The sequence below is a fragment of the Schistocerca gregaria genome, chromosome 9 (assembly GCF_023897955.1).
Source record: "Schistocerca gregaria isolate iqSchGreg1 chromosome 9, iqSchGreg1.2, whole genome shotgun sequence".
Lineage (NCBI taxonomy): Eukaryota > Metazoa > Arthropoda > Insecta > Orthoptera > Acrididae > Schistocerca > Schistocerca gregaria.
The window spans coordinates 209,769,722-209,797,484 of NC_064928.1; the positions used below are offsets into that span (position 1 = coordinate 209,769,722).

Consider the following 27,763-nt stretch of genomic DNA (forward strand, 5'->3'; position numbering starts at 1 on the left):
GCAGTACCTGGATGCGATGCCGTGGTGATACTGTGGCTGGTGCTGGGGTGTGGCCGACTGCACGATGCCCGCGTGACCGAAGTCCCCCGTGGAGCTCCAGCGCTTGGACAGTGCCAGGCTCGACGCAGTGGGCGACGCACGCCCCCGCGGGGGCGGCTGAGGCTGCTGCGGCGGAGGCACCTGCTGCGGGGGTGGAGACGTGGGCACTGGCGAAGCACTGCTCGAACTGGGGCTGTCAGAGTGCAGGGAGCCCGTCGACTGGTAATGCACTGCGCGCCTGTACACAGAGGAATGCCATCTTCCCAAAGAAGAGTCCAGCACGCATAACCACTGCACCACTTTGTTTGGTACAGAGAGGGTGAAAGATATTGGGGAACCAAAACAATACATACGGTTTCACTTGTAGCTGAAATCCTACCAACAATGCATCATGCCCGTGATCACAAAGTCACAACGGAGACAGGTAGTATTGGCTGCCTGCCAGAGTCCCATACTCTTCCCAGTTTGTGTCAATGATGGGTTATCAATCCTGTTACACTATATTACCATGTATGTTGATTATCTGCTGTTAGATTTGATTTCAAAACCAATCAATCCTCTCATCGAGAAGTCACACGAAGATTCCAGTGATTGTTTCATGACCTCTCACTGTGTTTCCTCCTTGACGCAGCAACCCGAGTGAACTGATAATTACTAGATACTAGAAAGTGCTTTCAGTTTCCTACCGATCAGCAAGCAGACGTCACGTGAAGTGGTCTATCACAGGTGTGCAATTTTCGCATTACTGAATTATTGTGAAACTCTTGATAAAAAGACTTTTGCATTTATTTTGAACTTTTCTGTAGCTTTTTTTGCAGTCACAGAAGCCTTTTTAAAAGCAGTTTCTTTCTGTGGGCTTACTTTGCTGACTGTTTGGACAGACCTAATGCAGTAGTAGCAGAAAACACTGTCACCCTTTTCGTCATAAGTAGCCATGGATAAGAAAGAAACCATTCCAATTTACGAGATATTCCATTCCTTGCAGAATGAACTTGGAGTGACACAATGTTTAACATTGTCTGATAAGTAGTAGCTTCAAGAATGCAACAGTTTGATTCACTCATAAGCAGTAATTGCTGTCAACTAGAAAACTAATTGCATTTCTGCTGACATACAGCATAATTTTTAATGCTGGTTCTGCATATGGAAAATGAACATCTCTAGTGAATTTGGGGGAGCAGAAACCTTATCTCACTGTCCACTCTTCAAAACTTTGGTGTTGGGGGTGAAGGACACATTTTTGTCTGTTCCACACACTCCATCTTTGCATATAAAATTCAGGGCCCACTTTTTGCCACTTTTTCGTGTAGTTTCTCTAGTTACTTATACTAATAAATGGCTAACATGGTGCACACAGCACAGTGCCAGTTGCAGGTTGCCTTCTAATGGCTCCCATGATCAACAAAAATTTGATTTTTAATATTTCATATATTTATTGACCAAATTAAAAAAATTGAAATGGCCATAATATACTAATTGTGAAGAATAAAGTTATGTCAAAGATTTAACACAATAAATCCAGTAATACAGTTAGAAACTGTTTGTCTACATCTATATCTATACTCTGTAAACCACAGTGAGGTGCACGGCAGAAAGCACATCCCATTGGACCTGTTTCACTCACATATGTAGTGCACGAAGATTGATGGAATACCTGTGTGTGTGTGTGTGTGTGTGTGTGTGTGTGTGTGTGTGTGTGTGTGTGTGTGTGTAGCAATTATTCTAATCTCATCCTCACGATCCCTTTGTGAGCAATAGATAGGGGGGTTGTAGTATATAAGTAAGAGTCATGATTTAAAGCTGGTTAACAGAGTTTCTATGGACAGTATCCATTTCAGTTCCTCCAGTATTTCTGCAACTCTCTCCCACAGATTAAACAAACCTGTGACCATTTGTGCTGCCCTTCTTTGTATATGTTCAATATATATGTTCAACACCCCTGTTAGTCCTGTTTGGTATATGTTCCACATACTCTAGCAATATGCAACAATGGATCGCAAGAGTGATTTGTAAGCAATCTCCTTTGCAGACTGATTGCGTTTCCCCAGTATTCTACCAATAAACCAAAGTCTAATACCTGCTTTACCCAAGACCAAGCCTATGTGATCATTCCATTTCATATTCCTACAAAGCGATACACCCATTATTGTACACATTCGCTGATTTCAACAGTGACTCATTGATATTATGATCACAGGGTACTACATTTTTTTTAGTTTCGTGAAGAGCACAATTTTTCAATTCTAAACACTGAGAGCAAGTTACCAATCTTATACCACTTTGAAATCTTATCATAATATTACTCTGTATGTTGTGATGCAATCTAACTCTCAGTGTGGAAATTACCAAGACCATAGTCATGCTTTATTTGAGAATGAGCGCACTTCGTGACACCCAACAAATTTTGGAAATAATTTCAAACCTTTACAACACCTTTCACGATGACACTCCTCACAAATTTATGTTCGTGCAAACTTCAGCATCAGACATGGAATTACTTCTTTACCGCCAAATCTGTCCGCAACACATTGTGCAGATAGTATCTACATATACCACTGATCGTACTTCAAACTTTACGTCATTAACAAATGAGACACGTGAAAAAACAGTTTTTGCTTGAAATAGGGCGCAAATTACCTATGCTATAATCATCCGGTGTTCGACGATGAGAGCATTTAACAACATCCAATAAACAGCAAAGGCTATTTCAAACCTTATCCAAACTACTTCTCGCCCACCTGCTCGACGCCAAATACGAGATCTGTTCAAAAAAGTTCCGGAATTTTGCCCACAAAATTTTTCTGTGCTTATCATTTACTTATTGTGCATTTTCTCCTTCGAAATACTCTCCTCCAAAACTGATACATTGCTCCCAACGCCGTTTCTATTTCCGGAAGCAGTCTTCGTACGCCCCTTCCTGGATCCCACGAAGCGCCGCCTGCGAATTATCTTTCATCTCGTCTATCGTTGCAGATCTTCGCCCTTTGAACAAGGTTTTCAACTTCGGAAACAAACAAAAGTCCAGGAGAGTACAGAGGATGAGGCAGCACAGTGATTTCGTTTCTTCTGCAACAGTCACGCACCAACAGGGATGAATGTGCAGGTGCGTTACCGTGATGCAAAAGCCATGAATTGTCTCGTCACAATCCACGCCGCTTCCTTCTCACATTTTCTCGCAGGCGTCCCGATGGCAACAGCGATTAACAGCTTGTTCCTGTGACACAAATTCATGATGAACTAATCCTTCAAAGTCAAAGGAAACTAATTGCACGTCTTTGACCTGATTTGAAGAGCTTTTTTGATTTTGGAGAAACTTGGGGGCAGCCCATTGTGAAGAATGAACCTTACTCTTAACATCAAAACCGTAGACCCATGTCTCATCACTAATTCTGTCAGAGAACATCTCACTCTCATTTGTACGATCCAAAAGCTCTTCACAGATTGCGAGGCGAAGCTCTACCTGGAGTTGACTCATGAGCCGTGTGACGAACTTAGCGGCATCACGACGCATTCCAACATGCTGCGTCACGATTTCATGACATGACCCAACTGAAATGTTACATTCTTCTGCAAGCTTTCAAACAGTTCGTCTTCCAATGGCGCACACAATTTCGTTAACGCTCCCGGCACGAGCGTCGTCGATGGATGTCGAAACGGGTCCTGAACTACGGTAACCTTTACTTCCGTTTGGCCATCCTTGGGAAAGGGGGGGGGGGGGGGGGGGGGTTGGACGTCAAACGGGCCGACTTCGAGAAGAGGCACCACAGGACATTTTAATTTGCACTGTCTATACTAAGATTTGGCAGCATGACTAAGAAGGATTCACAAGCAGTGGAAGTTCAAAAACACGAAAAAATAATATTTTTTAAATGTGAAATTTCATGATTTTTTTTCCACTTACTGTTGGCTACATTTGTTGCTATAGATACACTTTTCTTCATAAGCAAGAGAGATTCTTTGTTGAATTTTGCGCAGCTTACAAACCATACTTACAGGTGTATGAAACTCTAGAATTTATTTAATCTATGGAAAATGAATGGGCTGTTACGTTTTAAATTTCGTGTTTAGAGAAAACTTGAATTTTATAGCTAATTATCTCAAGTTTTACCACATTTTTTAACAGACTTGGGAAATTCTAGAGTTTCATACACCTGTAAGTATGGTTTGTATGCTGTGCAAAATTCATCGAAGAATCTCTCTTACTTATGAAGAAAAGTGTACCTACAGCAACAAATGCAGCCAATACCAAATGAAAATATGATGAAATTTCACATGTAAAAAAAAATTGTTTTGTTATGTTTTCAAACTTCCTGTGCTATGAGTGTGAATTCTGAATCCTTCCTGGTCATGCTGACAAAGTTTTATGAATTTACTTGTAAAAGTATAGACAGTGGAAATTAAAATGTCCTGTGGTGCCTCTCCTGCTCCAAGTCAGCCCGTTTCACGCCCTATTCCCCTTAAATTGTACGAACCATTCGTAACACCGAGTATGGCTTGAGCACTCATCACCGTAGGCTTCCTGTATCATTTGGTGTGTCTCTACACAGCTCATCTTGAGTTTCACACAAAATTTAATGCAGAGGCATTGCTCCTCTACGTTTACCATCTCGAAATTAGCAAACTGTGGGACACAACGTTCTACTCAACACAGCATTCAGCGACAAACAACAATGAAACTTACGGCAGTTGCACATTAAACATAGGCGTGTGCAGGGATGCCAACTGCATTTCGCTCCAACAGACGATTGGCGCATAATTACGAATGTTCCTGAATTTTTTGAACAGACCTCGTATTGCACTGGTTTGAAACTTCCTAACAGTTGAACACCGTCTTTATTGCGGACAGTTGGTATTCTTCCGCGAAAGACAAAGGTTCAAGTCGCGGTCCGGAACTCAGTTTAAATCTGGCAGCAAGTTTCAAATCAGCGCACACTTCACTCCAGAGTGAAAAATTCATTCTGGAAACAATCGCCGGCCTTGATGACCGAGCGGTTCTAGGCGCTACAGTCTGGAACCGCGCGACTGCTACGGTCGCAGGTTCGAATCCTGCCTCAGGCATGGATGTGTGTGACGTCCTTAGGTTAGTTAGGTTTAAGTAGTTCTAGGTTCTAGGGGACTGATGACCTCAGAAGATAAGTCCTACAGTGCGCAGAGCCATTTGAACCATTTTGGACAATCCCCCAGGATGTGACTAAGCTGTTTCTTTGCAAGATATGCAGGAGAACTGTTAAGTCTGGAAGGTGGGAAGTGAGGCATTGGCGGAAGTAAAGCTATGAGGGAGAGGAGGGGGAGGGGGAGGGGGGTTACTGTTAATCGTGTGTGGATAGCTCAGCTGGTAGACATGGTGTCCAGGAATGACAAAGGTTCTATGTCTCAGTCCCAGTCACCCCACAGTTTTAATCTGCCAAAAAGTTTCAAAAAGCTTGCTTGTCAAAGACAATGTGAAACTATCAGAGGCAGCAACAGGCTTGGAAGATTAGCTGAAGGGAGTCGGTAAGTACTGAGAATAAACCCATCAAAAAAGGTGTTGAAACATTGCGGTTCTAGCAGTTCTTGACCCTTTACATAAAAACGGAATAGAGGTATACCAAAACAACATTTCAGCTCGCTCTACCACTCATGAAACAAAAGATCCAAGTTTTACGACAATAATCTAGACTTTCTGAATGTGTGTTGCAGATTGCACCGTACACCAGTACCTCTAACACTCAGTAACACGGTCTCTTGCATTGATGCTTCTGTATTTGTCATTGGATACTGTCCACTAGATCAAGGTACTATTGGAACAGATTCTCCCATTCCTCGATAATGATTCGGCATAGATCTCTCAGAATGGTTGGTAGGTCATGTCGTCCAGGAACAGCCTTTTCAGTGTATCCCAGGCTTGTTGGATAGGGTTCTTGCCTGGAGAATATGCTGGCCATTCTAATCTAGAGATTTCGTTAGCATGAAGGAATGCATTCACAAGACGTGCAGCACGAGCTCGAGAACTGTCGTCCCTTAAGACGGATCCCTCTCCGGAATGTTGTCGATATGGATGCACTGTAAGTCAGAAGATGTCATCTGTCTCGTACAGCTGTTTGATTGCCTTCAGTGGAGTAGGTTGGCCCCCACATAATGCCACTCCAAAACATCAAGGGATCATCACCTTCCAGCACTCGCAGGGCAATGTGTCTAAGATGTTGAGGCTCTCCAGGCTGCCTCCAAAAACGCCTCCGACGATTGTCAGTTTCAAGGCATATAAGAGTCATCAGCGAATAGAATTCGATGCCAACTCTAAAGAGTCCATTCAGCATATTGTTGGGCCCACCTGTGCAGCACTGCAGGCTGCCTAGCTGTCAAAGTTGGACCTCGCCATGGATGTCGGGAGTGAAATTGCACATCGTGGAGCCTATTTCACACAGTTTGAGTCGAAACACGAAGTCCTGTGGTTGCATTAAAATCATTATTCAGCATGGTGGCCTCCATCTCGACATGTCCGAACAACATCACTTTGGTTAACACTGAGACATCTCGAAACTTCGCTTCATGAAAGCCCTTACCGCCACAACATTAACAATGCAGGTAAGATTAAACTTCAGGATAGACCTTCTAAGCATAGCGGAACTAAAGACAACACAAATAGTGTACTTCCCTCTTGGTGTTATGGCTGGAACCGATTGGCTGTCTTATCCACTTTGCGTCATAGGCACTGTGCATGCATGGTTATTTACATCCTACTGTGGGTTGAGTGACATCCATAAATAATATAAAACAAACGAAACACCGCCCGAACAGGCCTCAACAGGCAACGGCACCAGCCTGCCGCCGTGTCGTCCTCAGCTCTTGGTGTCACCGGATGTGGATACAGCGGGGCATGTGGTCAGAATACCGCTATTCTGGCCCCTGTCAGTTTTTGTGACCGGTGCCGTTACTTCTCAATCAAGTACGCTATGTGATCAAAAATATCCGAACACCTGGCTGAAAATGACTTACACGTTCGTGGCACCCTCCACAGGTAATACTGGAATTCAGTATGGTGTTGGCCCACCCTTAGCGTTGATGACAGCTTCCACTATCTCAGGCATACGTTCAGTCAGGTGCTGGAAGGTTTCTTGGGGAGTGGCAGTCCATTCTTCACGGAGTGTTTTACTGAGGAGAGGTATCGATGTCAGTCGGTGACGCATGGCACGAAGTCGGCGTTCCAAAACATCCCAAAGGAGTTCTATAGGATTCAGGTCAGGACTCTGTGCAGGTCAGTCCATTACAGGGATGCTATTGTCGTGCAACCACTCCGCCACAGGCAGTGCATTATGAACAGGTGACCGATCGTGTTGATGATGAAATAGCCATCCCCGAATTGCTCTTCAACACTGGAAAGCAAGAACGTGCTTAAAACATCATTGTAGGCCTGTGCTGTGATAGTGCCACGCATAACAACAAAGGGTTTAAGCCCTCTCCATGAAAAACAGGACCACACCATAACATCACCGCCTCCGAATTTTACTGTTGGCACTACAGATGCTGGCAGACGACATTAACCGGGCATTCGCCATACTCACACCCTGCCATCGGATCGCCACATTTTGCACTGTGATTTGTCACTCCACAAAACGTTTTTCCACTGTTCGATGATCCAATGTTTATGCTCCTTATGCACCAAGCGAGGCTCGTTTGGCATTTACCGGCGTGATGTGTGGCTTATGAGTAGCCGCTCGATCATGAAATCCAAATTTTCTCACCTACCGCCTAACTGTCATAGTACTTGCAGTGGATACTGACTCAGTTTGGAATTCCTGTGCGATGGTCTGGATAGATGTCTGCCTGTTACACATTACGACCCTCTTCAACTGTCGGCGGTCTCCGCTAGTCAACAGATGAGGTCGGCCTGTAAGCTTTTGTGCTGTACGTGTCCCTTCACATTTCAACTTCACTATCACATCGGAAACAGTGGACCTAGGGATGTTTAGGAGTGTGGAAATTTCGCGAACAGACGTATGACACGAGTAACACCCAATCGCCTGACCATGTTCGAAGTCCGTGAATTTTGCGGAGCACTCCATTCTGCTCTCTCGCGATGTCTAATGACTACTGAGGTCGCCGATATGAAGTACCTGGAAATAGGTGGCAGCACAAGGTGGTGGTGGGTAGTGTTTAACGTCCCGTCGACAACGAGGTCATTAGAGACGGAGCGCAAGCTCGGGTTAGGGAAGGAAATCAGCCGTGCCATTTCAAAGGAACCATCCCGGCGGCAGCACAAGGCACCTAATATGAAAAACGTACGTTTTTGGGGTTGTCCGTATACTTTTGATCCCGTAGTGTAGCTGCTCAATTGGCATCACAAGGGCTCAGTACACCCCGCTTACCAACAGCACTCGGCAGACGCGGACGGTAACCCACTGAAGTGCTAGCCAACCCCGACAGCGCTTAACTTCTCTGATCAGATGGAAACAGGTGTTACCAACCGTTGTTACCACTGCACAAATACTGTTGGCTGAACAGTCTAAGGAATTGTGTTGCTGACGCAATATACACTACTGGCCATTAAAATTGCTGCATCACGAAGATGACGTACTACAGACGCGAAATTCAACCGACAGGAAGAAGATGCTATGATATGCAAATGATAAGCTTTTCAGGACATTCACACAAGGTTGGCGCCGGTGACGACACCTACAACGTGCTGACATGAGGAACGTTCCCAACCGATTTCTCCAACACAAACAGAAGTTGACAGGCGTTGCCTGGTGAAACGTTGTTGTGATGCCTCGTGGAAGGAGAAGAAATGCGTACCATCACGTTTCCAACTTTGATATAGGTCGGATTGTAGCGTTTCGCGATTGCGGTTTATCGTATCGCGACATTGCTGCTCGCGTTGGTCGAGATCCGATGACTGATAGCAGAACATGGAGTCGGTGGGTTCAGGAGGGTAATACGGAACGCCGTGCTGGATCCCAACGGCCTCCTATCACTAGCAGTCGAGATGACAGATATCTTATCCGCACGGCTGTAGCGGATCGTGCAGCTACGTCTCGGTCCCTGAGTCAACAGATGGGGACGTTTGCAAGACGACAACCATCTGCACCAACAGTTCGACGACGTTTGCAGCAGCATGGACTATCAGCTCGGAGACCATGCTGCGGTTACCCTTGACGCTGCATCGCAGACAGGAGCAACTGCGATGGTGTACTCAAAGACGAACCTGCCATTTTTTCGGATGAATCCAGGTTCTGTTTACAGCTTCACCATGGTCTCATCCGTGTTTGGCGAGATCGCGGTGAACGCACATCGGAAGGATGTATTCGTCATCGTCATACTGGCGTATCACCCGGCGTGATAGTATGGGGAGCCATTGGTTACACGTCTCGGTCACCTCTTGTTCCCTTTGACGTTAATGTGAACAGTGGACGTTACATTTCAGATGTGTTACGACCCGCGCCTCTACCCTTAATTCGATCCCTGCAAAACCCTACATTTCAGCAGGATAATGCACGACCGCATGTTGCAGGTCCTGTACGGGCCTTTCTGAATACAGAAAATGTTCGACTGCTGCCCTGGCCAGCACATTCTCCAGGTCTACCACCAATTGAAAAGTCTGGTCAATGATAGCCGAGCAACTGGCTCGTGACAATACACCAGTCGCTACTCTTGGTGAACTGTGGTATCTTGTTGAAGCTGCATGGACAGATGTACCTGTACACGCCATCCAAGCTCTGTTTGACTCAATGCCCAGGGGTATCCAGGCCGTTATTACGGCCAGAGATGGTTGTCTGGGTACTGATTTCTCAGCATCTATGCACCCAAATTGCTTGACAATGTAAGCACATGTTAGTTCTAGTATAATATATTTATCCAATGAATACCCGTTTATCATCTGCATTTCTTCATGGTGTAGCAATTTTAATGGCGATTAGTGTACACATTCAACGTGAGTGTTCAGAATCTACGGAACCGAGGTGATGCAACACTTTTTTTGTGTGTGTATGTAATTCCCCAAAGCTAAGTATAGATCATTAGTACATCAGCGCGTGGCTGTGACGTCACAGTGGCTGACTGACCTCTGCGGCAGCGAGGACGGCGCGTAGCTGGAGGCTCGCCGCACGGCGTCGCGGCTGGTGCTGACCGAACTCGAACCAGCGTCCCCCTGGCTCTGGTACTGCGGCTGGCGCAGGCGCGGCGTCGTCGCTGAGCCCACGTGGTTCGACGCTCCTGAAACAGCAAATACACGCCCGACTCACCACAAGCCTTCATAACTGCTGCACGAACAGCACTTTCTACCTGGGCATGCAAGCTGTGAACAAATAGTTGCGGCGTTTGTGTATTTTTGCGTGTCGTGTCAGTCCAATTCACGCAGTTTTTTTTTCTTTCTTGTGTTAGTAAAGATGCCGGGAGAGTATCTACAGGGTATTATTTCGTATGGACGATTTTAAATGTGCACTGAGCAAAAGTATTTGGACACCAATTGGTTGGTTTGTGGGGTCGAAGGGACCAGACTACAGTGGTCATTGGTTGGACACCAATCAGTGGACATTAATATGGAGCATGTACGCCCTTTGCCTTTATCACAGGTTCACTTTCAATGAATGTCTGCGGGAAAATGTCAGCCCTTTCTTTCTCGAGAGCTGAAACCAGGGTCTGGATGAAATCAACGTTCTAATTCATCCGAAAGGTGTTCCATTGGGTTCAGGATGGGTCCCTGGGCAAGCTAGTCCATTTCAGGAATTTTGTTGTCCACAAACCTACATCTACATGTATACTCTGCAAATCATATTTAAGTGCCTGGCAGAGCCTTCATCGAACCACCTTCAGAATTCTCTATTATTCCAACCTCGTATAGCGCGCTGAAAGAATGAACATCTGTATCCTTCCGTACGAGCTCTGATTTCCCTTATTTTATCGTGGTGATCGTTCCGCCCTATGTTGGTCGGTGTCAACAAAAGATTTTCGCATTCCGAGGAGAAAGTTGGTGATTGGAATTTCGTGAGAAGATTCCGTTGCAACGATAAACGCCTTTCTTTTAACGATTCCCAGCCCAAATCCCGTATCATTTCTGTGAAGCTCTCTCCCATATTCCGCGATAATACAAAACGTGCTGTCTTTCTTTGAACTTTTTCGAGGTACTCCGTCAGTCCTATCTGGTAAGGATGCCACACCGCGCACCAGTATTCTAAAAGAGGACGGACAAGAGTAGTGTAGGGAGTCTCCTTAGTAGGTCTGTTACATTTTCTAAGTGTTGTGCCAATGAAACGCAGCCTTTGTTTAGCCTCCCCCATAACATTTTCTGTGTGTTCCTTCCAATTTAAGTTGTTCGTAATTGCAACACCTAGGTATTTAGTTGCATTTACGGCTAGTAGATTAGACTGAGTTATCGTGTAACCGAAGTTTAACGAGTTCCTTTTAGTACTCATGTAGATGACCTCACACTTTTCGTTATTTATGGTCAACTGCCATTTTTCGCCTCATTCAGCTATCTTTTCTAAATCGTTTTGCAGTTTGTTTTGATCTTCTGATGGCTTTGTTAATCGATAAACGACAGCCTCATCTGCAAACAATCGAAGACGGCTGCTCAGATTGTCTTCCAAATCGTCTATATAGATAAGGAACAGCAAAGAGCCTATAACACTACTTTGGGGAACGCCTGAAATCAGTTCTGTTTTACTCGATGACTTTCCGTCAATTACTACGAAATGTGACCTCTCTGGCAGGAAATAGCAAATCCAGTCACATAACTGAGACGATATTCCATAAGCCCGCAATTTTCCTACGAGCCGCTTGTGTGGTACAGTATCAAAAGCCTTTTGAGATCCAGGAATACGGAAACGATCTGAAATCCCTTGTCAGTATCACTCAGCACTTCATGTGAATGAAGAGCTAGTTGTGCTTCACAGGAACGATGTTTTCTAAACCCATGTTGACTGTGTGTCAATAGACGTTTCCTTGGAGGTAATTCATAAGGTTCGAACACAATAAATGTTCTAAAATTCTGCTGCATATAGACGTTAACCATATGGGCCTGTAATTTAGTGGATTACTCCTACCACCTTTCTTGCTGCTTTATGGCTGGTTGGCTAGTTGATTATATCAGCATGACTGTGCAATCATCATCATCATCATCATCATCATCCTGCATTCAGTGCTTGCTTGAGTGCAGTAAGAGGACCCACACACTAACCAGGAAAAACACTGCCATGTTGCTAAAACCTCCTCATCTGTACTTCACTATTGGCGCTAATCAAGATGGCATACAATGTTCTACAGGCATTCGCCAAAGCCGCAACCTTCCTTCAGATTGCTACAGGGTACAGCACCATGGTGGACAAGCACAGACCTCATCCACGCATAACTCGAAATGCCAACTGTGGAAAGCCAAATCATCGACTTCTCAGCCACACTCAACTCAATACATTCAAGGCCCTCATCCAACGAGCATATCACGCCTTTCCAGTCATCCGCTGCTCTTTACACCACCTCAAGCGTCACTTAGGATTGATTATAGAAATGTTTGCCATACGAGTATCTGCTCGATCATTACACCCTACTCTGTTTAATCCGCTACGCACAGTCATTGTGCTAGATGGACTGTTAGCAGCACTTCGGAACTCAAGAGTGATTCCTTCTGCATCTACATCGATACTCCGCAAGCTACCGTACGGCGCGTAGCGGAGGGTATATTGTACCACAGCTAGTCGTTTTCTTTCCCGTTCCGCCCTCGAAGGAAACAATTTATTGACACATAGCATGGATTTAGAAAATATTCTTGTGAAACACAACTAGCTCTTTATACTCGTGAAGTAATAAGTGCTATCGACAGGGGTTGTCAAATTGATTCCATATTTTTAGATTTCCAGAGGGCTTTCCACACCGCTCCTCACAAGCGTCTTCTAACTAAACTGCGTGCCTATTGAGTATCGACTGAGCTGTGCGACTGGGTTCGTGATTTCCTGTCAGAAAGGTCACAGTTCTTAGTAATAGACAGAAAGTCATCGAGTAAAACAGAAGTAACCCCAAATCTGGAGTCTGTAAATTCAAGTAAATACTTAATGATTACAATTACTTTAAGCTAAATTGGAACGATCACATAGATAATATTGTGGGTAGAGCCAACCAAAGACTGCGATTCATTGGCAGAACACTTAGAAGGTGCAACAGGTCTACTAAAGAGACTGCTTACACTACGCTTGTCCGCCGTATTCTGGAGTACTGCTGTGCGGTGTGGGATCCGCATCAGGTGGGACTGACGGATGACATCGAACAAGTACAAAGAAGGCAGCTCGTTTTGATTATCGCGAAATAAGGGAGATAGTGTCACAGACATGATACGTGAATTGGAGTGGTAATCATGAAAACAAAAGCGTTATTCGTTGCGACGGGATCTTCTCATGAAATTTCAATCACCAGTTTTCTACTCCGATTGCGATAACATTATGTTGCCACCCACCTTCATAGGGAGAAATGATCATCACGATAAAATCAGAGAAATCCGGGCTCGCACAGAAAAATTTAAGTGCTCGTTTTTCCCGCGTGCTGTTCGAGAGTGGAACGGTAGAGAGACAGCTTGAAGGTGGTTTATTGAACCCTCTGGCAGGCACTTTATTGTGAATAGCAGAGCGATGATGTAGATATAGATGCATATGCCTCCGTAAGAACCCTAATTTTTCGTATCTTATCTTCGTGGTCCTTACGCGCAAGTGGCGGCAGTAGAATCGTTTGGAGTCAGCTTCAAATGCCGATTCTGTAAATTTTCCTAGTAGTGTTTGTCGGAAAGAATGTCGCCTTCCCTCCAGGGATTTCCATTTGAGTTCCCGAAACATCTCCGTAACACTTGGGTGGTTTTCGAACTACCCCTCTGAACTGCTTCGATGCCTTCCTTTAACCCGATCTGGTATGGGTCCCAAACATTCGAGCAGTACTCAAGAATAGGTCGCACCAGCGTTCTATATGCGATCTCCTTTAGAGGTGAACTACTCTCTCGTAAAACTCTCTCAAAGAGCCGAAGTCTGCCATTCGCCTTCCCTACCACAGTTCTCACATGCTCGTTCCATTTCATATGGCTCTGACGTGTTGCCCCCAGATATTTAAACGACTTGACTGTGACAATCAGGACAGAAGTAATACTACTATATCCGAACATTACAGGTTTGTTCTTTCTACTCATCCATATTAACTTACATTTTTCCACATTTAGAGCTAGTTGCAATTCATCACACCAACTGGAAATTTTGTTTAACTCGTCTTGTATCTTTCTACAGTCACTCAACTTCGACAGCTTACAGTACACCACGGCATCATCAGCAAACAACCGCAGATTGCTGCCCATCCTGTCCTGTCAACCTAATTATTTTTGCATATAGGGACCAAGCGGCCTTATCACATTTGCCGGGGGCGCTTCTGACGATACCCTTGTCTTTGATGAATACTAGCCGTCGAGGAAAACGTACTGCGTTCTGGGTTCTGTTATTTAAGAAGTCTTCGAGCCACTCACTTATTTGTGGACTTACTCCACACTCTCGTACCTTCGTTAACAGCCTGCAATGGGGCACCGTGTCAAATGCTTCCTGAAATCGAGAAACGTGAAATCTTCCTGTTGCCGTTCATCCATTGTTCGCAGTATATCATGTGAGAAAATGGATAGCCGAGTTTCGCACGAGCAATGCTTTCTAAATCTATGACGATGGTGATTCTCAGTCTCAAGAAAGCTTATTGTTTCGAACTGAGAATTTGTTCAAGGATTCTGCAACAAACCAAAGTTAGGATTATTGGTCTGTAATTTTGCAGGTCCATTCTTTTACCTTTCTTATATACTATGGTCACCTACGCTCTTTTCCAGTCGCTTGGGATTTTGTGCTGGGTAAGATAAATAAATGCAGGCAACGTAAGGGGCCAATGCCGTAGAATACTCTTTGTAAAATTGAATTGGGATTCCATCCGGATCAAGTGATTTATTTGCTTTCAGACCTAAAAAATAAACGACTCTGAGCACTATGGGACTTAACATCTGAGGTCATCAGTCCCCTAGAACTGCTTAAACCCAACTAAGGACATCACACACATCCATGCCCGAGGCAGGATTAGAACCTGCGATCGCAGCGGTCGCGCGGTTCCAGACTGAAGCGCCTAGAACAGCTCGGCCACACCGGCCAGCCGGTTTCAGCAAAACAACCACCAGCTCAATTTTCTTTTCCGTATGGAGAATTTGGGAAGGATCAGCGTGTACTTGCTCTTGGGCGTCGCTAAGAAACACAACATCGCCAGCAAGTATAAGGATTGTGTCTACTCCCACCATCTCCATTTCCCGATTCCACGAGTGTCACAACTTACTTTTTCCAAAGTTGAACAGTTTTGAGTCATCAGTCTTCTGAATAGTTTGCCGCATCCCGCCACGAATTCCTCTCCTGTGCCAACCTCTTCATCTCAGAGTAGCACTTGCAACCTACGTCCTCAATTATTTGCCGAATGAATTACAGTCTCGCCGGCCGGGTTGGTCGAGCGGTTCTAGGCGCTACAGTCTGGAACTGGAAGTCATTTCCTCAAGTCTTAACAGATGTCCTATCATCCCGTACCTTCTCCTTGTCAGTGTTTTCCGCCTATTGCTTTCCTCTTCAATTCTGCGCAGAACCTCATTCCTTATCTTATCACTCCACCTAATTTTCAACATTCTTCTGTAATACCACGTCTCAAACGCTTCGATCTTCTTCTGTTCCGGTTTCCCTACAGTCCATGTTTCACTACTATACAATGCTGTACTACAGAAGTACATTCTCAAAAACTTCTTCCTCAAATTAAGGCCTATGTTTGATACTAGAAAACTTCTTTTTGTTTGGAATACCCTTTTCGCCAGTGCTAGTCTGCTTTTGATATCCTCGTTGCTCCATCCGTCATTGGTTATTTTGCTTCCTAGGTCGCCCAAGTCCTTAACTTCATCTACTTCATGACTATCAACCTAGATGTTAAGCTTCTTGCTGTTCTCACTTCTGAGACTTCTCATTACTTTCGTATTTCTATGATTTACCCTCATCCATATTCTGTAATCATGACATTGGTCATTTCATGCAGCAGATGATGTAATTCTTCTTCACTTTCGCTCAGGATAGCAAGGTCATGAGCGAATCTTGTCATTGTAATCCTTTCACCTTGAATTTTGATCACATTCCTGAACCCTTCTTATATTTCCATCATTGCTTCTTCGACGTACAGATTGAACAGTGGGTCCAAAAGACAAGGATGTAGTCTTACACCGTTCTTAATCCGAGCACCTCGTTCTCGGTCGTCCACTCTTATTATTCCGTCTTGACTATTGTGCATATTGTATATTACCCATCTCTCCCTATAGCTTACCCCTGTTTTTCTCAGAATTTCGAACATCTTGCACTATTGTACATTGTCGAAGGCTTTTTCCAGGTCGGCAAATGCTATGAACGTGTCTTGATTTTCATTTAGTCTCGCCTCCATTATCAACCCAACGTCAGAATTGTCGCCCTGGCGCCGTTACCTTTCCTAAAACCAAACTGATCGTAATCTATCAAATCCGCAATTTTCTTTTCCATTCTTCTGTATATTATTCTTGTTAGCAACTTGGGTGCGTGACCTTTTAAGCTGATTGTGCGAGAATTCTCGCACTTGTCAGCTCTTGCAGCCTTCGGAATGGTGTGGATGAAAGTCCGATGATACGTCGCCAGCCGCATAGATTCTACACATCAACGTGAATAGTCGTTTTGTTGCCAATTCTCCCAATGATTTTAGAATATCTGGTGGAATGTTATCTATCCCTACTACATTGTTTGATCTTAAGTCCTCGAAAGCTCTTTTAAATTCTGATTATAATACTGGTTCCCCTCTCTCTTTTAAATTGACTTCTGTTTCTTCTTCTATCACATCAGACTAATGTCCCCCCTCACAGAGGCCTTCAATGTACTCTTCCCACCTATCTGCTCTCTCCTCTGCATTTAACAGTGGAATTCCCGTTGCACTCTATGTTACAGCCCTTGCTTTTAATTTCGCCGAAGGTTGTTTTGCCTTTCCTATATGCTGAGTCAGTGCTTCCGACAATCATTTCTTTTTCGAGTGAATAGTGTTGTCGCGAATGGATCGCCTTGTCTAAGTCCAGTTCGAATACTGAATGGTGGCGTTAGTTGGTTGCCGAACTATACTTCACAAACTGACAGAGTAACAACGTGTAATTAGTCAGATGAATTTCGATGGATTTTATATTCGTCTATCGTTTCCCATAACATGGAAAGTCTATGTTGTGATGAACTTGTAGAAAACCAATGACGACGAGGTGTTAATTCCCGATCGAACTCTTAAGAGTTTTTATCTGCCTCATGGTATATATGTAAAAGGGGTGTTAAAAAAATAAAAAACTAAAAAAGATAGAAAAACGAGCCGGAGGCTTATTACAGAAACCAGTAACTATATTTGAAGTATTGACCCTGGCTGATGAGACACTTGTCCCACCGTGACACAAGGCGGTGGATGGCTGTCTCATAAAATTCCCGGGGCTGCGATGTTAACCAGATCCGCACATACAGTTGGACGTCGTCTTCCGAGGTGAATTGTTTGCCCCTCAGAGCCTTTTTAAGGGGACCAAATATGGCGTAATCAAAGCGAGAGAGGTCTGGACTGTATAGAGGGAGGCCGAGAACCTCCCATTTGAATTTCTGCAGGAGCGCCGCGACTTTGTTGGCCGTATGAGGTTTTGGATTGCCGTGGAGCAGAATGATCCCACGAGTGAGATTGCCTGGTCGTCTTCATTTGATCGCTTGGCGAAGGGTGGTCAAGGTTTGCGAGTAACGCTGGGCGTTCACTGTTGTCTCGTGCTGCAGGAAGGGGGCCATCTTAGCCAACGAACGTCAGCATAGGGGCAAACGATTAACCTCGGTCGACCACGTCCAGCTGTACGTGCGGAACTGGGTAACATCGCAGCCCCGGCAATTTTATGGGGCAGCCATTAACCGCCTTGTGTCACAGTGGGACGAGTGTCTCAACAGCCAGGGTCAATACTTCAAATATAGCTACAGGTTTCTGTAATAAGCCTCCGGCTCGTTTTTCTTTTTTATTTTTTAACACCCCTTTTACATATATATCATGAGGCAGATAAAAACTCTTACGAGTTCGATCGGGAATTAGCACCTCGTCGTCATTGGTTTTCTACAAGTTCATCACAACATAGACTTTCCATGTTATGGGAAACGACAGACGAATATAAAATCCAGGGTCAATACTTGTAACATACAGGTACTAGTGTCTGTAATTATGACTCCGGCTCGTTTCTTTTTGAATGCCCCTTATAATCAAGAACCGACTGTCGAGAGACGAAGCAACATTGATAGGGACCAACGATCCCTTCAGCCAACGGTTTCATGCGACTTAGCAGCTGCGTTGTAAAGACCCTATAAGTGACTAGTGCAGCTAGAGTCCGCCTCGGTAGCTGAGTGGTCAGCGCGACGGAATACCACGCAAAGGAGCGTGGCTTCGATTCCCGGCTGGGTAGGAGATTTCCTCCGCTCAGCGACTGGGTGTTTCGTCGTCGTCGTCGTCGTCGTCGTCGTCGTCGTCGTCATCATCGTCGTCATCATCGTCGTCATCATCGTCGTCATCATCGTCGTCATCATCGTCGTCATCATCGTCGTCATCATCGTCGGTACGCAAGTCGCCGAAGTGGCGTACTTGCCACAGGCGACAAGTCTACCCGACGGGAATCCCTAGCCGCACGACATTTAATTTCATTTCATTTCAGCGAAACTAGAAACTTTCTGGTCCAAGAACAATATCAGCTGGTTTTAACAAACAGGGTTTGATATGTGTTTCTCCGACAATATGACTTTTCTTAGCCTTAGCGATGGGTAGTGATAGCTCATCGGAACCTAGGATCGCTTTCTCAGAAGACTATGCAATGGATCCAATACTGTAGAACTTTATTCGTTCAAACCCGCATATTTAGCAGCAAAAAAACCCATCGGCTTACCTTTTAACGGACTATGTTTGGTCGACAAATGCCATTAGAGACGATAAGGTCTCATAGTATCATTGCTTTGTAACAAATAACTAGTCAACAAGTATGGTTCGGTCCGACAAGGTGTCAATGGGGTCATTGCTCAATGGCTCATAACAGATAATGTTGACCAGCCGCAATGAATTACTTTGTAGAGGAACGAAACCGTATTTAATGTAGTCTTCACTGTACTTGCGTTCCTTCGACAAATTCACGACGAAATAAAGAAAGAAGCAGCTTAAAAACAGTTTCACAAGTCGACTGTTCACTTTCACATCAAACTACAAACTGCTAAACTGCATGCTTGATCGATCCTGACTGAACAAGTCAGTTCAACTAAAACTCGAGGGCCACCAACGCTGCTTAGAAACATAAGCCACTACCGACAAGAATTACCACATCGTTGAAGCTGTGAGAAATCCTTTACAGATGACAGTTGGCACGAAGTGTTCCAAATCAGGCCGACGTGCGACGATCCGCCATGTTTTCGCAGGTCAGTTATTGCGTTTACATTCAGGCTGATGATCTATGACGAAAATGAATCTCTGAGAACACAGGAAATACTGGGTACCCAGTAGACAGTTCATCGTCCATTTCTCTGGATAAAATATATACTTTTTTTAATAACGTAGTGCGTTTGTAGCGTTCTTGCCTGCCGCGCCCCCTAAGGAGAGCGAGGGGGGATGGTTTAACGGGCCTGCTATCGTAATTAAAAACTGACTGCGATATAGAAAATGAAAACAAACATTTCGCAGAGCAGCATTTCCTTTTTCTGATTTGTTTTTACAGAAAACCTGCCCATTGTTGTTTATAAAGAAAATATCAGAGCCTGTGTCCATCTGAATGTTTATTAGAGCTTTGTGTAAAAAGTAAAGTATATTGGTCAACCAATTTTAAAGATTTATGTTAACAACTTTTCCCGTTTATCTACAGTATTAATAAATATGTAAAAATGTCGTATCTGTTTATACGAGGGTGGGCCAAATGAAAACCTTAAATTTGTAGTAACAAATCGAAATTTCGCGCCGTTATCCTGGAAGTTGGTAACGGTGCTACAAACAGCGTGCAGAATGGCCTGTAGGTGGAAGCATAGTGCAGATGCAAACATACCGTCGCAGTATCGGTATAAAGATGGCCGCCCCACTTGCGACTTGCACCTTTGCGTAGTGAAGGTGTGAAACCTATTGAAATTCATCAACGCGACACGTACAGCACAAAAGCGTACAGGTCGACCTCACCTGCTGACTGACAAAGACCGCGGACAGTTGAAGAGGGTCGTAATGTCTAATAGGCAGACATCTATCCAGAACTATCACACAGGAATTCCGAACTGCATGAGGATCCACTGTCAGAGCTATGACAGCCGAGAGTTTAGAGAACTTTGATTTCGTGGTCGACCGGCTGCTCCTAAACCACATATCACTCCGGTAAATGCCAAATGATGGCTCGCTTGGTTTAAGGAGCGTAAAAGTTGGATGACTGAACAGTGGAAAATGTTGTGTGGAGTGACGAATCACGGTACACAAAGTGGCGATCCGATGGCAGGGTGTGGGTACGGCAATGCCCGGTGAACGTCATCTGCCAGCGTGTATAGTGTCAACAGTAAAATCCGGAGACAGTGGTGTTATGATGTGGTCGTGTTTTTCATGGAGGGGGCTTGCACCCCTTGTCCTTTTTCATGGCACTATCACAGCACAGGCCTACACTGATGTTTTAAGCATTTTCCTGCTTCCTACTGTTGAGCAATTTGAGGATGGCGATTGCATCTTTCGACACGATGGTGCACCTGTTAATAATGCACGGCCTGTGGCGGAGTGGTTACACGACAATAACATCCCTGTAATGGACTGGCATGCACAGAGACCTGACCTGAATCCTACAGAATTCCTTTGGGATGTTATGGAATGCCGTCTTCGTGCCAGGCTTCGCCGACCGATAGCGATACCTCTTTCTCAGCGCAGCACCCCGTGTAGAATGGTTTGCCATTCCCCAAGAAACCTTCCAGCACCTGACTGAATGTATGCCTGCGAGAGTGGAAGTTGTTATCAAGGCTTGGGGAGGGCCAACACCATATTGAATTCCAGCATTACCGATGGAGGGCGTCTCGAACTTTTAAGACTTTTTTCAGCCAGGTGTCCGGTTTCTTTTGATCACTTAGTGTATTTATGGGACATAAAGGAGTAGTTTGTTCGTGTACAAAATCCTGCACTGGCAACAATTTGGCGGTTATGGACGGCTACTTAGGCAGCATGGCTCAATATTTCTGCAGAGGGCTTCGAATGACTTACTGAGCCCATGCCACATCGCGTTGCTGCACTACGCCAGCGAAAAGGAGGTCCCAGATGATATTGGGAGGTTTCCCATGACTTTTGTTACCTCTTTGTATTGGAGGCATGTAAAAGTAGCTTGTAAGTGTAATTATTTTCCTTCAGTTCCATATTACACTGCGCAGGACTTTTGAAATGACCCTCGTATTTAGCAATTGCGAAACACTGGCAAGTTGGCTAGTAAATAAATAACGAGGACTGACCGCGCACGCCGTTCCTGGTGAGAGTGCCGTGGTGCTGCTGGCTGCCGCTGGAGGAGGTGGTGGTGGTGGTGATGGCCGGCGAGGCGGCGGGGGCAGGCTGGCCAGTGCGGGCCTCCAGGGCTGCCAACCTGCGCAGCGCGTCCGCCAGCGTGGCCCGCAGGCAGACCAGCTCGTCCGCCTGCGACAGCGCGCGCCGCTCCAGCTGCGAGACGCGCTCCCGCAGGGACTCGCCGTCCGCCTCCATCATATCGCCTGCAACACACAACAGCAGCACTGCATTACACTACACACCTCTTACGTCACAACATGGCACAGCCTCGTCTCATCACATTGACTATTTTTTTTCGGAGTGAAAGACATCAGTGGATGGGTATTTTAATTGGTGCAGTCAGAAGCAACAATATCAAAGGAAACATTTCCTGCCATTTAGTTTTCCAACACGAGGACAATGGGACGTACAGTGTTTAATGCAAAACTTGATGGCATAATGTTGCTCTAACTTCCGCTGATCCATTTTCGTAGCACACAAAGTAAACCCAACTTCAATAACGGCGCTCTCAGATGTCACATGATTGCTCTACGGAGCTGAAACTCTGAGTAGACAGCTGCAAGGGATGAGCTCACAGGTCTACAAGTGAGAAGAAAGTAATCTCTCTTATTTTCACCTAGCAAAGATTTTTTTTTAAACAACAATATTGTCGCCTTTGAAGCAGTTCTCTCTGGCAGCTACACACTGGCCTAGTCTTAGTAGTAGGCACCAACTGGTATGGTCTTTTAGAATTGCAATCTTTTGAAAGTTTTCCAGAGTCCCAAAATGACGTCCTCGTAAGACTGTTTCACTTTCGAGAAAGGAAAAGAGTCACACAGACTCAGATCAGGTAAATTAAATATGAGGGCTGTGGAACAACAGAAATGCCTTGTGAAATCAAAAACTCCATGATGGAAATGAGCGTGTGACATGCGGCCCTTGTCACGATGCTGAACCCAGATGCCTGCAATGTCCAGTCTCACTCGAGTCAACCTTTTCTTGACCCTTTCAGCAAAATATTTTTAGAACACCAAGTTTGTCCTGGAGGAAAAATCTCTCAAGAACACGCATACATTCAACATGTTCGATCTTTGCTTTGTGGGGCACTCAACTGCACAGTCACCTGTGCCCATACCACGTCCAAAGCTTGTTTACCAAGTCCAAAGCTTGTTTACCAAGTCCAAAGCTTGTTTACCAAGTCCAAAGCTTGTTTACCAAGTCCAAAGCTTGTTTACCAAGTCCAAAGCTTGTTTACCAAGTCCAAAGCTTGTTTACCAAGTCCAAAGCTTGTTTACCAAGTCCAAAGCTTGTTTACCAAGTCCAATTTTTTCACAATCCAATATAGTCACTGTCACAAATGATGATGATGATGAAATTATGAAGACAACACAAACACCCAGTCCCCAGGAAGAGAAAATCCCCAACCCAGCCGGAAATTGAACCCAGCATGCTGTGATCCAGAGGGAGCAATGCTAGCCACTAGACGACGATCTGTGGACTCTGCGTTTTGTTAAGTGTTGAATTTGAAAGTTTCGTTGAGTGGGGTTCATCTTCAACGTGTAGTCGACCTTGCAAAAATGATTTACGCCAGCGAAAAACTTGTGCTCTTGATAAGGAATGATCCCCATAGCTCCGTTTCAACTTCTGAAAGGTCGCACTCGCAGATTCCGCAAGATTAACACAAAACCTGATGGCATAATGTTGCTCTAAATTTCGCTGTTCCATTTTCGTAGCACACGACGTAAACAACAACTTCACTAACAGCGCTCTCAGATGTCACATGATTGCTGTACGGACTGGATAGCTGGAAGGGATGAACTCACCGGTCTACAAAAGTAGAACAACAAAACTTTGGCATTTCACTTGCAGTATTGTCTGTTTCACTACATTTCTCACACGCCTTGTACGTATACAAAATAAACTAATGAGAGATTGTACTGAGCCACCACTTTACACAAAACAGGTCACAACATTGTTGCAGGAGCAACGAAAAAAGAAGCATGCCAAATTTAAAAGAATCCAAAACCGCGACGACTGACGAAGTATTAGAGGAGGTAGAAATATAGTGCAAACTTCAATGCGAGATGATTTTATTAGTTTCCACAATGAAACTCTGTCTCAAAATGTGGTAAAAAAACAGAGGTGGTTATGGTCGTATATAAAATACACCAATAGCACTCAATAACTTCACTGTGAGAGAGCAAGGATTATGATATTGATGACAAGGCCACTTAAGGAGAGTTACTACACACAGTTTTCCGAAATTCTTTCACCAAAGAAGATGAAGTAAATATTTGACACTTCGAATCAAGAACAATTGCTCACATTAGTAACTTAGAAGCAGACATCCTCGGCGAAGGGAACTAGCCTAAATATTTTAATAAAGGCAAGTTCTCTGATCCAGACAGCATACCAGTCAGTTTCCTTTCAGAGTATGCTGATGCAAGGGATCCATACTGAATCATATTCAAGCGCTCGCTCAACGAAGGGTTCTTACCTAAAGAATGAGAGTTGCTCAACTCACACCAATACCTAAGAAAAGAAATGTGTAATCCGCTGAATTACGGACCCATATAACTAAAGTCTATTTTGGAGGATATGTTGTCTTCGAACATAGTGAATTACCTCGAAGAAAACGACTCACAAATAGCCAACACGGATTCAGAAAATTTCGTGAAACAGGACTAACTCTTCATTCTCATGAAGTAATGAGTGCTATCGACAGGGGATGTCGGACTGTTTTTATGTTTTCCGGAATGCTTTTCACACCATTCCTCACAAGCGACTTCTAATCAAATCGCGTGCCTGTGGGGCATCGTCCCAGTTGTGCGACCGCATTCGTGATTTCCTGTCTGAGAGGTCGCCGTTCGTACTACATGACGGATCCGCATCTGGCAGAATTGACGGAAGACATCGAGAAACTCCAGAGAGCTGCAGCTGGTTGTGTGTTATCGGCAAATAGAGGAGAGCGTGCCACAGATATGATAAGCAAATTCAGGTGGTAATAATTAAAACCAAGGCGTTTTTCATTGCGGCACGATCTCCTCACGAAATTTTGATCACCAACTTTCTCCTCTGAGTGTACAAATATTTTGTTGGCGCCCACCTACATAGAGAAATGATCATAATAAAGTGAGAAGAAACGGGAAGGTCAATACGCGCGTGTAACTCATCGATACGAATTGTCCGGGAAGTTTGCAAATCCGTTCATTGGTTTGGCTGTCTGCAGGAGCCGGCTAACTCGATGGGACAAAAAAATGATTCAAATGGCTCTGAGTACCGTGGGACTTAATGTCTGAGGTCATCAGTCCCCTGTTACGGAACATCAAAAAATGGTTCAAATGGCTCTAAGGACTATGGGACTTAACATCTGAGGTCATCAGTCACCGAGTCTTAGAACTACTTGCACCTAACCAACCTAAGGACATCACACACATCCATGCCCGAAGCAGGATTCGAACCTGCGACCGTAGCAGTCGCGCGGTTCCAGATTGTAGAGCCTAGAACCGCTCGGCCACAGAGGCCGGCACGATGGGGCAGTGCTGAGCGGAGCATTAACAGTGAAACTCGAAGACAGCATAACCTGCAGGTGCAATCTGTATTATAAGAACTCTGTAAATCATTAGGAGGCTTCTATTTACCTGTGGGACACTGGTACATGGCAATTTCACGCTGGAAATTCCCATCAGTCCTCCGATTGCCTATTGTGGAACCTGTACGTCATAAATAGTAAGCTAAAGCTGTCCTCCTACAATACGAAACTTTAAAGTGGAGTACGGGTAGAGAATGCATGCTCGGTACATGTGTTGACAGTTGTGATACAATTCTAGAATCGCGGATCTTGTACAACGATCGAACGAATGAAATTCAGAGTCGTTTTAAGAGACTGCCCAAGCCGTGGTAGGACTCGTGTCACTGTGGGTTTCGTACAGACTTGATTATGTAGGCAGGCAGTTCATCCATCCAGGGACTCGACAATATCTACGATGTGATTCTTGAGTTTCTCCCGGCGTATTTGATAATCAAAATATCCACGGGTGTACTGCCGGTCTATAGTGTCCAACGGGCACAATATTTCGGCGATCAAACATGATTAACATGATTAATATCTACGATTTTTGTCTGTTATCGATATCGATAACAAGCAGTTCCAAGGCCGTATCAAAATGTCTGCAGTAGCTCCCGAGACTAGCCCCGACCCACAAAAAGATGCGGGCGGGGGACTTCTGTTTATATATGCAGAGGAAGAAAATTAATTGAATTATTTTTGTTTATTTGCTCAAACATGACTGCAGCCTATATTTTTATGTTCTTTTTATGTTCTTGCATGCAGTAATATTTTCCTATTATGTCTGGCGGATGATGATTGCAGTGCAAGTTCTAATGACAAAAACATATTTGTATGTCATGTAATTATAATTTAACAATTTTGGGATTTTTTTCCTTTACTTGTACAGTGAAACCTTGCTTCTTGCCAAATTTCTTAGTAGTAGGTCAACGGGGCGTATACTATAGGTTTTAATGAGTGAGTGTGCCAGTACCAAAGTATGTGACAAAACTAGCCGTATCTTTTGACTGCTTTGACATAGAACTTTGAATGTTTCACACAGCCAAGAGACTGAGGACTTTCGTATGTGACATAAAGTTCAACAGCTACCCGTCTCTGATAAAAAAAAGATCTTAACTGCCAGGGAGACAGGCAGACAGACGTACTGACAACAAAGCCATCCTGTTAGGGATGCTTTTTTACTGGTTGAGGTATGGAGCCATAAAAGCTTATCAGTCTGACAGCTTGTCAGCCCCCTTTGTACCAGAGCAGTTCTGAGGCTGGCTTGATTCAGCTCTCCATGCTACATTATCCTGTGCAAGCTGCTTTATCTCCCAGTACCTACTGCAATCTACATCCTTTCGAATCTGCTTAGTGTATTCATATCTTAGTCTTCCTCTACGATTTTTACCCTCCACGCTGCCCTCCAATACTAAATTGGCGATCCCTTGGTGCCTCAGAATATGTCCTACCAACCGAACCCTTCTTCTAGCCAAGTTGTGCCACAGATTTCTCCTCTCTCCAATTCTATTCAATACCTCCTCATTAGTTATATGATCTACCCATCTAATCTTCAGCATTCTTCTGTAGCAACTCATTTCGAAACCTTCTATTCTCTTCTTGTCCAAACTATTTATCGTCCATGTTTCACTTCCATACATGGCTACACTCCATACAAATACTTTCAGAAACGACTTCCTGATACTTAAATCCATATTCGATGGTAACAAAATCCTCTTCTTCAGAAACGATTTCCTTGCCATTGCCAGTCTACATTTTATATCCTCTCTACTTCGACCATCATCAGTTATTTTGCTCCCCAAATAGCAAAACTCCTTTACTACTGTAAGTGTCTCATTTCCTAATCTAATTCCCTCAGCATCACCCGACTTAATTCGACTACATTTCATTATCCTCGTTTTGCTTTTGTTGATGTTCATCTTATATCCTCTTTACAAGACACTGCCCATTCCGTTCAAGCGACGCTCCTATTCTCTATGCACATAAATGATCTGACGGACAGGGTAAGCAGCAATCTGCGGATATTTGCTGATGATGCTGTCGTGCACGGAAGAAGTCTTCATTGAGTGAGTTTAGGAAGATACAAGATGACTTACACAAAATTTCTAGTCCGTGTGATGAATGGCAACTGGGTCCATATGTAGAAAATTGTAGCTTGGTGCCGCTGAGTAGGAAAAACAATACTGTAATTATCGAATACAGCATTAGTACTGTACTGTTACAGTCAGGCCGATTAAATATCTAAGTGTACTATTGCTTTGCAATCTAACGAGCAGGTATGGTCGGTTGTAGGGAAGGCGTATGGTCGACTTTGGTTTACTGGGAGAGTTAGCGAAAAGTGTAGCTCATCTCTAAAGGAGAGTACATACCCAGTCTTGAGTAGTGCAGGAGTTTGAGATCCGCACCGGATCGTATTAAAGGACGACGCCGAAGTTATTCAGAGCGTGGTGCTAGATTTGTCAGCGGTAGGTTGCATCACCACGCTGGTGTTAACTGAAATGCTCCGTGAACTCAAATGAAAATCCGTGGAGCGAAGGTGACGTTCTTTTCGAGAACACAAGGAAGTAAAGTTTAGAGAACCGGCATTTGCGGCTGACTGCAGAACGATTCTTCTGCCGCCCATTTCAC

The 27,763-nt window shown here is 44.5% G+C and overlaps 1 protein-coding gene across 14 annotated transcripts in view; it reads right to left on the bottom strand.

The window, feature by feature from the left end:
- Positions 1 to 27,763, bottom strand: part of LOC126291618 (echinoderm microtubule-associated protein-like 2) — a 552,411-nt gene that overhangs the window by 98,476 nt on the left and 426,172 nt on the right. For all 14 annotated transcript variants that reach the window (XM_049985164.1, XM_049985165.1, XM_049985159.1 and 11 more), the window contains exons 3-5: positions 21,540 to 21,791; positions 10,077 to 10,227; positions 8 to 277 (exon numbers count right to left, since the gene is read on the bottom strand). In XM_049985164.1, the coding sequence (XP_049841121.1) occupies positions 8 to 277; positions 10,077 to 10,227; positions 21,540 to 21,791 (673 nt within the window). The remainder of the gene's footprint in view (positions 1 to 7; positions 278 to 10,076; positions 10,228 to 21,539; positions 21,792 to 27,763) is intronic.